General features: G+C 42.7%; 1 protein-coding gene across 2 annotated transcripts in view; it reads left to right on the forward strand.

Moving 5' to 3' along the window:
* Positions 1 to 4252: 4252 nt before the first annotated feature.
* Positions 4253 to 12308, forward strand: part of LOC117362837 (serine/threonine-protein kinase 10-like) — a 125912-nt gene continuing 117856 nt past the window's right edge. For both annotated transcript variants that reach the window (XM_033949875.1, XM_033949876.1), the window contains exon 1: positions 4253 to 5196. In XM_033949875.1, the coding sequence (XP_033805766.1) occupies positions 5050 to 5196 (147 nt within the window). In that variant the 5' untranslated portion in view covers positions 4253 to 5049. The remainder of the gene's footprint in view (positions 5197 to 12308) is intronic.

Genomic DNA, 12308 nt, shown 5'->3' on the forward strand with positions numbered 1-12308 from the left:
AGTGACCCACGATAAAAAAAAAAACCTAACCGTAGCATGATAAAAGATGGCATATCAACTCAGTCCTTTGCTCACAAAAAAATGGTTTTGCTCCCATGAATTCTTTAGATGTAAATCAAGAGGGTTTTTTATTTCAATTTTTACGGAGAAATATTCTGCGGTCTGTTCTACAGCCTTTGTTGAGAGAGGGACTAAGTGGGTTCTGTGGATACAGAATTATTTTGGCTTTAATACAAGAGGCATCCAATAATTTATCTACCTGAATATGAAAGAAAATATCAAGCGTGTTTAAACAAGTCTGTGCTTGTTGTGACATGTCTCAAGGTTACTCATGTACAGTTAGTTGTGTTTCAGTGCGAGTTTAACATTCCAAGAGACAGGATGTCAAGAGAGTCCTCTTGCAAATCAAGTAAGAAACTGCTAGATTTGGACACCGTTCAGTGATAAAATTTCTCACAAAAGAAGAGAAAAAGCCTAAGGAGATCTATGAATGAATGACTGCAGTTTATAGTGAGTCTGCCCCATTATCCTACAAAGTAAAATGCTTGGAACAAGTGGGATAGAATCCATTGAAGATGACCCTTACTGAACGGCCTCTGGAAGCAATTTGCACAGAAATGTGCAAGATAGTCGAGAATTTAATTTTGTCAGAAAGACAATTTAAGGTTCCAGACTAGATGAAGAAATGGGCATTTCAGCAGGTTTAGTTTGGAAAATAATTAATGAAAAGTTGGGCACATCCAAGGTTAGTGCAAGATGGCTTCCAAGAATGTTGATTGCAGTGTCAGAAGGCCACGAGGCTCCAGTGCTGTCAGGAGACTTGGAGATGCTTTGTGAAGACCAAGTGAATTTTTTTCATTGTTTGTTGACTGGAGATGCAACTTGGGTCTGTCAAAGAGATCCTGAGTCCAAAATGGAGTCAATGCAGTGGAAGCACAAAGCATCCCTCACCCTCCCAAAAAATGTTAAAGGCAAAGTCATGGCAACAGTCTTCTGGGATGATGAAGGACTTTTGCTTCTGGAGTTCATGTCACACAAGACAACTATAACTGGGGAAAGTTACCTAACACAATGATTGCTTTGCAGGAGTCAATCAAGGAGAAAAGAGGAGGAAAACTCATAGCAGGCTGCTGCTTCTTTATGACAATGCGCCAGTGCACATCTCACAACAATAACAAGCTGCCATCTGAGAATATGGATTTCAACAGCTGAACCATCCACCCTACAGTCCTGAGATGGCTCCCTTAAATTATTTCCTGTTCTGAGTTTTGAAGAAATTTCTCCATTGACAGCAGTTTTCAAGTGATGATGTCAAGGAAGTGGTGACGTTCTGGTTTAAGGTCAAACAGAAGAATTATTTTCAACGGGTTTAAAGTAATTGCAGGAAAAGTAGATGAAGTGTATGGAGCTGTCAAAAGACTATATTGAAAAATAACACAAAAACGTTTTGAAAACTCTTTTCTTTCCTAATGAGGTAGATAAATGATTGAACACCCCTTGTATTATATGAGGGGAAGCATATGTGTTTTGAGGTACTTCAGAGACTGCAATCTCTTGTATTTCCAGCCTCCCCCCTCCCTTCAATGTGCTGAGTGATGACTGCACTGCTAATCTTATTGCAAATGTACCCCCCCCCTTTTTTTTTATGAAGCCGCATCCCCTCTGCCCCATCCCTATGGTCAGACCACTACACATATAACTTCAACATCAACTGGACCAAGACCAAACCCACACCTCAATCCAAAAAATCCACATACACCGCACGCAAACATATCGAGCCAACCATTTTTTGGTCAAAAGTAGACGAAACTATCCAAGACTGCGACCCAAAAGACTTCATCTCTCACTGGAAGAATGTGACCACCAACATCCTTGATGATATGGCCCCTCTACAAACCAAAACCAGAACCAGCAGGAAATCAGACCAGTGGTTTGATAATGAATTGCTCCAACTCAAAAGACAGTGTAGAAGATTAGAAAGAAAATGGAGAAAAACTAACCTAGATCAAACAAAAACCGACTGGAAAAAAATCAACAAACAATACAAAAATCTACTAAAGGACAAGAGGAAAACCCACTACACTAATCTCATAGGCACGAAAACCCAAGATTCCAAAAAACTATTCCAAATCCTTAAAGATCTAACAGACACCAAACCCTACACAACCACCAATAACACCCCTCCTCCCTCAGCCATCCTCTTAGCAGAACACTTCAAGAACAAAATTACCAACATCAGAGCCACTCTCAACCTAAACCCACCCCATCAAAACGCAATCACAATCCACCCTTCAGAAAAAGAGTCAACTGCAGCAGACAGAACATGATCTCAGTTTCCCAACATACAATGGTCCGAACTCAATAAATTCTACAAAAAATACAGCCATGCCTCTTGTGACCTCAACCTCTGCCCCTCATATCTCCTTACTACCTCCAGTGTAAAATTCCGCACCATACTTCTACAATGGATTCAATCCACGCTCACAGAAGGCATTTTCCCTGCTGACCTCAGTGAAATCGTCATCACCCCAATCCAAAAAGACCCAAAAGTACCACAAAACCACCCATCTAACTTTAGACCTATTGCCTCCATTCCGCTATATGTCAAAATTATAGAAGGCCTAGTAGCCAAACTCCTCACCAACTACCTAGATGACCATAACCTACTCCACCCCATGCAATCAGGCTTCAGAACCAACTTCAGCACAGAGACACTACAAGGTTCCCTTATGGACACTGTCAGACAACACCTTAGTACAGGGAAAAAAATGCTTCTCATACAACTGGACCTAACTGCTGCATTCAACTTAGTAGATCACAACATCCTTCTACAGATCATAGATGCAATAGGCATCTCAGATAAAGTATACTCTTGGTTTGAAGGCTTCCTAAAATCCAGAACCTACAGTGTAAAATCAAACAAAGAAAAATCAGAACCTTGGTCAAACCCCTGCGGCGTACCACAAGGATCTCCACTATCCCCTACCCTCTTCAACCTTTACACTGCTTCTCTAGGAACACATCTGGACAATCTAGGCATAACCACCTATAGTTATGCAGATGACATCACCATCCTCATCCCATATGATCATTCTAAACCTACCATGACAGACACACTTCACCGAACACTTGAAACAGTCACAACCTGGATGAAAGATCACAAACTTAAACTCAACCCAGACAAAACCAAATTCATCCTTCTCGAAAATGACAAGGTCCAAACCACAACCAACTTAGAACTCAACGCAATCAACTATCCCATCCAAACTACCATAAAACTACTTGGCATGACCATAGACAGATGCTGCACCATGCAACCGCAAATAAACAAAACAATTCAGAAATCCTTCGCAATCATGAGAAATCTGAGACTAGTCCGGAAATTCTTTGAAAGAACACAATTCCAACTTATAGTACAATCCCTAATACTAGGTCTACTGGACTACTGCAACATCCTCTTCCTTCCTTGCCCTGTTACTATGATTAGACAACTTCAAACAAATCAAAATACAGCTTTGAGACTCATCTACTCATTGAGAAAATATGACCATATCACAGAATCCTACATCAACTCACATTGGCTTCCAATCCAAGAAAGAATCAAATTTAAATTCTACTGCATGTTATTTAAAACCCTAAACGGAGACAGCCCATCTTACTTGAACAATCGCCTCATCCAAGCACCCACTACCAGACACAGAAAAACGCACTCCCCATTCATACCTCCCCCAATCAAGGAAGTAAAACGAACAAAACTACACGACGGCCTCCTAGCCACTCAAGCCGCAAGGCTGGACAACCAGATTTCCAACCTTCTGACGACCACCCCAGACTACAAGACATTCAGAAAAGAAATAAAAACTATACTTTTCAAGAAATTCCTGAAGCAACCATAACACCACGTACTCTTAATAACTCCAAAACTGACAATTGATCTACCCTTTACCTCACTAGTAATAACAACTTCCATTATGACCCCCTTCTTAATTCTTTTGCAAACCGCCTTATCCTTAACAACCCGTGAAATATTTAAAAGATCTACTACCTACCTTTCTAGCTAATCAATAGTTCTCCCATTGTAACACCGTTTTTTTAATTAATCTTTTGTAATCCGCCTTGAACCAGAAGGTAATGGCGGAATAGAAATCCCTAATGTAATGTAATGTAATTAGGGTTTTTTTTATTGGTGGATTTGGCAGCTTCATAAAAGACGGGGAGGGGTGGTATTTATCTGATGGGAGTGGATCAGGAGTAAGAGCATGGGTAGCAAAGGTGTTTTTGGTTTTCTTTCAAGATGTTGACAGCAACAAGACCTTTGACCGGAAACTTATTCATTAAAGGGAAACATAGGGTAGGGCTAAAATATTAAGCTTTTCACATGGATGAGTCTGTGGTGGTCTGCCGTTTTTAATACATCATAGAATACCTTTTTTCAGGTCCTCTGCTCTCTCTGCCCGGGCCAAAGTGAATCCTCACGTGTCACCGCCCTCCCCCTTCTTTGACTTTCTCTTCAGTGTGAGCTGTCGAAGCTTGTTTCCTGCCACGATGTGTCTTAGGGCGCGGGAGAACTACTGCAGAAGAAACAGTTGACTCCGGGGTTTGCGACCTCGCAGCATTTTCTCCTGGACTTTAATTTTTATTTTTGTCAAGGATTCTGCTCACTGCTGGCTTTTAGGCACCGAGCCAGACACACTGGGCGCGAAATTTGGCAGACTCGGTTGTGGTGGCTTTACAGGTGTTCTGTCGGTGAATGGGGTCAATGATGGAGCCCAAATTGCAAAGCTAAACTGAGGTGACAGATCGGCCGAGGGAAAGGACAGCACTATTACTCTCCTGGATCAATATTTTTTTTTAATTATTATTATTATTTAATTGGGAAAGCTGTTATCGCTGTGGGGTCTTCTCTAGCTTCCCCACTCCTCCCGTAGGGGATTTGACTCTGCTTGCGGATAGGTATGCGCCCTCATTCCCCTCGCCAGGCTGACCCCTGGAGGTGACCTCCGCACTCACCCCTCAACCCCCCCCCCCCCCCCCCCAGACCTGGCGGCGATGGATTTCTTCCGAAGGCTGTTCAAGTTGGGAGTCGAGAAGAAGAAAATAAAGCGCTATGAGAATGTGAACCGGGACGAGAACCCAGAGGATGGCTGGGCAGTAACAGGGGAGCTTGGTGATGGAGCCTTTGGCAAAGTTTTGAAGGTAAGTATCCCTCACCGCCAACTGCTATATACAGCAGGTAAAGAGTAAACCGCTGTCAGAAGCAAGGCTATTTGCAACAAAGATACCGTCACTGTTATGTTTAAAGGAAAAGAGATTTTAGACGGAGTAGAGGAGAATCCTCGTGGTTAGGACGGTGGGCTGAGAACCTGGGGAACTGGGTTCAATTCCTACTGCAGATCCTTGTAAAGCTGAGCAAGCCATTTGTCGGTGACCCTCCAGATTGTGAGCCCACTAGGGACAAAGAAAATACCTGCGTAAAATATATGTAATCCATGCCTCTCCCCTCTTGTTAATTTGCTTGGCTGATCCCTTACATCTACTTAAATCACAGTCTTGAATTGTTTAAGGAACTTTATTGTGCTCTTCTGGCTTCTAAGGCAGAATACAATTTTTTTAATTAAATTACTTTTTAGTCAGAAATTAAGTGAGGAAGTTATCAAGCTATATTAGGGCTTTAAGTCATGTGTACTGTAAGTGCCTTAATGCAATATGTATGACAACTGCTTTCACTGTACCACAGAAAGGCAGTATATAAATTAGAGAATGACATGGGGAAAAAATGTGTCCCCCGTCTCCGCCCCGTCCCCTTGAGCTCGTCTCCGTCCAATCCCTGTGAGCTCAGTCCCTGACATCTGTCCCTGCAAGCTTGGTCCCGGTCCCGTCCCCGCAAACCATCTCCCTTCTGTGTTCCTATTTTCCCCATTTCTAATATCTCCCCTCTGTATCTGTATACTCCCTCCTATGTCCAGCATTGCCTCCCCTATGTCCATATACCATCCCCTTGTATCTCCACTTTATGTATCTGTCCCTATGCTCCGATGCATATAATTCCTCCCCCCATGTATCTCCCCTTTATGTCTCTGTCCCTATGCCCTATGCACATAATTTCCCCTCTGTTTCTGTTACCTTCCTGTGTCCAGATTTCCCCTCTCTTCCTCTTCCACACCTATGTGTCTCTCTCCTCTCCAACCCCATCTAGCTTCTTTCCCTCTTTCTCCCCCCGCTTCCAGCATCTGGCTCATCTGCCTGTCCTTCTCCCCTTTCTCTTTCCTACTCCTCGACCAGTTTTGATTTTGTGTCCTTTTTCCCCCCAAGCTGTATGGGAAACTAATATATATATTTTTAAAAAGGTTAATTTCAGCTGGGTCCTCTGTCCCCAGCAGCAGCCCCCTCCCTCCCTCCCTCCCTCCCTCCCTCTCGCCATTGCAGTCCGTGCATCTCCCTCCCTCCCTTGCCCTTACCTTCACTGGCAATTTTTTTCTTAACAAACAGCTGGAGCATTTCCTAAAGTCACGTGCGGCTGGCTTGCTGCCTGAAACTTCTCCTCTGCTTTGACGCAACTTCATGTTTCCGATTGCGTTAGAGGAAAAATTTCAGGCAGCCAGCCAGCCGCACGCGACTTCAGGAAATGCTGCAGCTGCTTGTTAAGAGAAAAATCGCCAGCGAAGGTAAAGGTGAGGGAGGGAGATGCTCGAATCGCGCGATCAGATTTTAAGTATTTTGCACGCGTTCCCTCAATTAACTATGGGGACAAGGCCATTCACTGCTCCACGGGGCGGTGAATGGCCTTGTCCCCATACCTGCGGTGACCAGGTTTTTTTTTGTCCTCGTTTCGGTGGGTTACCCATGGCTAGCCGCAGGTGACAGTCACCATGTCATTCTCAGATGTTGACATGATGATGATGTGCACATGTGCGTGACATCATCGTATCAATGTCAACACATGCTCAGAGGCCTTCCAGACATGGCCCCTAGCTCAGGAAAAATGAGATGAGGTTCATGTAGGGTGAGGCAAGGGGTGGAGTGGGGCGGAGTTATGGGTGGGCCAAAGAAAAACATTTGCTCCATTAGTGTGCCAGAGCAAAAAAAACAAGTTTGTGGGGGGCACTAATTTAATGTGTCAGCCCACACTATCAAGCTTAGTAAAAGAGGGGGGAAGTTAATGCAGGGTACATAGTAGTTATTTTATTTTTCACATATACTTTTATTTAAATATAAACCACATAAATGTTTTGCTAATGTGGTATATCAAATGCTAAGTAAGTTTGGAAACTTGCACTCCATTACTATGTAAATTTTATAATGTGACTTGCAGTGAATATTGCAAGTCTATTGATAGCTGGAAAAATAACTCCAGCCAAAAGCTGGGTTTAATTTACCATCTTGCTAGCATTGAATCTCAAAGCCATTGCCTAATGTTCCCAGGCTGCATCTTAAAAAGATTGATCATCCCCTAAACCCCCACCCCCACCCCGCTCAAGATTCTAGTACCTCAATCATTCCCCAACTGCTCTTTACTTAAGAACATAAACATAAGAACATAAGCAATGCCTCCACTGAGTCAGACCCGAGGTCCATCGTGCCCAGCAGTCCGCTCATGCGGCGGCCCAACAGGTCCAGGACCTGCGCAGTAGCCCCCTATCTATACCCCTCTATCCCTTTTTCCAGCAGGAAATTGTCCAATCCTTTCTTGAACTCCAGTACCGTACTCTGTCCTATTACGTCCTCTGGAAGTGCATTAATAGGATAGTGATTAATAGGATTAATAGTGATTCAAAGCCCATCTGATCAGAAGCCCCATCTCTGATCTGAAGCCCTACCCCCATGAGCAACATCCCCAACTACCAAATGATTCCCTTTCCCCTCCCCCCCAGTTCATAGCCCTATCTGGGCCTACCATTACAAGTCCCTTGGGGGGTCCCAGGATAGGATCAATCCTTAATCACTCCTGCCTCAGCTGGCACCTTCCATCAAAATGACATCCCTAGCCATATTCTCATAATACTAACTGCTAGAATAATGCTTCTGTGCCGAAGTTAAAAGCACACAGAGCTGCCGCTAGCTTACATAAAGGAAACATTTGCTGGAGAGGGAAGGAGGGAAGGGAGAAGGGGTACTCCTGGACAAGGGAGGGGAAGGGGCTACTGCTGACAGGGGAGAAGGGAAAGGGAAGGGATGAGAATTATTGTTGGATAAGGGGAGGAGGAAAGGGAGAAGGGGCTACTTCTGACAGGGGAGAAGGGAAAGGGAAGGGACGAGAATTACTGTTGGATAAGGGGAGGAGGAAAAGGAGAAGGGGTACTCCTGGACAAGGGAGGAGAAGGGAAGGGATGAGAAGGGGAAGGGAAGGGATGAGAATTACTGTTGGATAAGGGGAGGAGGAAAGGGAGAAGGGGTACTCCTGGACAAGGGAGGGGAAGGGCTACTTCTGACAGGGGAGAAAGGAAAGGGAAGGGATGAGAATTACTGTTGGATAAGGGGAGGAGGAAAGGGAGAAGGGGTACTCCTGGACAAGGGAGGAGAAGGGGCTACTGCTGACAGGGAGAAGGGGAAGGGAAGGGATAAGAATTACTGTTGGATAAGGGGAGGAGGAAAGGGAGAAGGGGTACTCCTGGACAAGGGAGGGGAAGGGGCTACTACTGGCAGGGGAGAAGGGGAAGGGAAGAGAGTTACTGTTGGATAAGGGGAGGAAGAAAGGGAGAAGGTACTGCTGGACAGGGGAGGAGGAACATTGGAAGGAAACAGCTGGCGGGGAGATTAGAGGAGGGGAAGGAGTCAGGATGGAATGGAGAGATCAGAAGAGGGAAAAGGGAAGAGACAGAGGAATGACAAGGTAGAAAGAGATTGATGCTGGGAAGGGGGTCAGATGAAAAATAAGGAAAGAGGGACAAAGATGCTAGATCTGGTGTAGGAGAGAGGGGCATAGAAAGAACGCAGATACCATATGGGAGGGGGAGGGGTAGAGGGCAGATAGTGGATGGAAGAGGCAGATGCTGGATTGAAGAGACAGAGGGCAGACGCTGGATGGAAGAGAGTGAAAAGACGATGAAAGCAGAAACCAGAGATGACAAAAGGTAGAAAAAAATAATTTTATTTCTATCTTGTGATTAGAATATATCAGATTTAAAATATGTATCCTGCTAGAGCTGATGTTAGACATAACTGGGGAGTGCAAAGCCCAGGCAGTGCGTCTTTAGCTTCCAGCTGGCTTAGGGCTCTCTCTGACCATGAGGCAGTTGCCCTAGTTGCATTCCCCCTAACACCATTCCTGCCATGTGTGACTGCGGTATTCTGTTAGCATGATATTTGCGTAGCATTCTGTAATAATTTGGCTTATTCAGTTTTCTTGATAGTAGAGGGGATATATGTGAAGGGGAGGGGAAACGGGGGTTTTGTTGATCCTTGCCCTGTATTATTTATATTTATAAAATGACAATTGTACAGAATATTGTTTCTTTTTATACTTTAATAAAATATGTTCAATATAAAATCATAACTATTTGAGGCTTGTGCGGATGGGATCAGATGGTTAACGGGACCGAGCTCGCGGGGACAGGGCGGCAATGGGGTTTTTAAAAATTTTAGTCTTATTAGTTTGCCGGTCCATGAAATAATTATTTTATTTCCACCGGTCCATAGGTGTAAAAAGGTTGAAGAACACTGCTCTAGCACACATCCCATCTTGAACGCTCTGGTTATAGGAAAATAGGCCCTGTGCAGGATTCCGAACCAACATTCTCTCTATACACTACTGTTGAAATTAATTTTATAATGGTGGGAACATTAAATTCTCTACAAGAATCCCTCCACTCCAACTTCCATTTATTAAAATAGTACTCATATTGCTTAGGAGGCTTCTCTCCAACCAATGCAACCTTAAACAATGAGACAGTCAGGAGTCAGCAAAGTTCAAAGTCTACCCAAAAAACATAAGAAATGAATGAAGAGGGCAAAGATTGTATATAGTGCCGCAATTGCAAATAAGCAAATGTATCTCTTTCATGGTTTCCCAAGCTCCTTCTCAATTCTCAGCACATAATGTTCCAATAAATCTGCTCCTTGGGCATGCCAGCCTCGGAAGACTTTACCATCTGTTTCTGTACTAAAATTGGCATTTCCCATAACAGGTAATAACAAAGAATAGCATGGATCCCGAGTCCACAGTTTAGTTAACGCTTTCCAGACCAATTAGAGAGGTTGTAACAACACACGATTCTTAAATTGTATTGGAAGATGTTTTCCCTTAACTTATGACAAATAATTCAAATGCCAGGGATGAAAAAAAAGATGCCTCCAGACCATATGGAGTAGTCTTCTGCACTTTGTATCCAATTACTTAAATGTCTCAACAAACAGGCCCAATTATAAAGTTGTAAATCTGGGAGACCCAATCACAACCTATGCCAAGTTCCTATCAAATAATCATAACAGTCATAGTAATTTTCCTCCCCAACAAAAGTTCCCCATCAACTTTCATACCTGCCCCAGATCTTTTTGTGTTATCCATAATGGTAAAACCCTGAAAACATAAAGCCGAGGGAACAATGTCATTCACACCAAAGCTATTTTCCCCAGCAATGAAAGGGGCAGTTATCTCCAGACTTTTAATTGTTACTCTGTCTGTTTCAACAATTTGCCAGTGTTAACCTTATATAATTGATCAAGCTGCATTGGTAACTGGATTCCTAAATAAGTGAAATGACGGTCCACCCATCCCAAGCCAATCAGTTTTCAAAGCTTCCTCTGAAGGCAGAGCCTCAGACCTCTAAATTTAATTTAAAGCCTAAGAAGTCCTCATATTCTCAAAAACTTTCCATTAAGATTCTTAAGGCCAAAATTGGGGGTGCTAGATTAAAAGCATCAACTTTGAAAAGTGATGAGCCTAAAGGTATACCTCTAGTTTCAGGGTTACTTTATATCTCCCAAATCAAAGGATCCAATAAAAACTTAAACAATAGTGGAGAAAGAGGACACCTATGACGTGTCCCTCTAAAGATCTCAAACTTGTTAAACACTGGACCATTAACCCAAACACATGCTCTTGGTTTTTGATACATTTGTATACTATGAGTAAAAGAGTCTCCCAGTCCATATTTCCTCTTATATAGTAAATAAAAGATCCCATGAGACTTGGTTGAAGAATGTTTCAACATCGAAACTAACCAAAATGGTCAAAATCTTATCCTGCTGCATTACAGCAATAGACACCAAAATCTTCCGGAGATTTTTCTCTATGTACTGATCTCACACAAATTCAACTTATTGTTCTGTGATCAACTGAGGTAGTTTTCCAGCCAACCTATTGACCAAAATCTTTACCAGAAGCTTCATTTCATAATTTAACAATGATATTGGTCGATAGGAACCTGGAAGAGTATGATTCTTCCCTGGTTTTGAAAGTACTACAATAGGATAAGGATTCTAGTAGATGACCTGTGCATATGCTCTCTTGAAACATAGCCCTCAAAGAAGGTGTAATGTAATCTTGAAGTAATTTATAAAATTCTGCCTGGAAACCATCCGGTCCTGGTGTTTTATGATTAGAGCTTTGGCTAATTACCCATTGTATCTCTTCATCTAAAACAGGGCACCCTAAAGACTGCCGAGATTCTTTATCCAGTGAGGAAAGGTCTAAACTATCTAGATATTTCTCACTACTTAAGCCTTGATCTATGGGGGCTTGGTACAGAGAAGCAAAATATTGTTGAAAGTTTCTATTGATGCCTCTGTCCTCTATAATGAGACTTCCAGTCTGTGATTTTAAAAAAGAAATATGTTTTGGACCCTCCCATTGTCTGGCAATCTTAGTCAGAAGAGAACCACTTTTATTGGCCTGATTATAAAACTGAAATCCATGAAAGAGTTGAGATTTGAGAGTCTGCTGATTCAGCAGAAAATTCAAAGTCGACTGAGATACTTTTATTTGTTCTCTAATTGCAGATGTGGGAGAGATACCAAATTCTTTACACAATTGACATATCTGTCATTCCAATTGCAGTATCTCCCTGTCTCTCATTTTTTTCTTGTGGGAAACATAAGAAATTATGTCTCCACGAAGCACTACCTATGCAGTTTCCCAAAAAAGAATAGAATTGTCTCGATGCTGGAAATTAAAAGTTTGATAATCCTGCCATTTGTAGACCAAATAATCCTAAAAAAAACTATATCTCTATAGAGTTCTATAGGGAACCTCAAAATTGGGGTACTGGTAGAAGTCACTGGGTTATCAAGATCAAACCAGACCAGGGCATGATCTGAGATCTGATAGGCCTCAATGGCTGTATTCATTACTTTTGAAAACAGAGATTGGG

The sequence above is a fragment of the Geotrypetes seraphini genome, chromosome 6 (assembly GCF_902459505.1).
Source record: "Geotrypetes seraphini chromosome 6, aGeoSer1.1, whole genome shotgun sequence".
Lineage (NCBI taxonomy): Eukaryota > Metazoa > Chordata > Amphibia > Gymnophiona > Dermophiidae > Geotrypetes > Geotrypetes seraphini.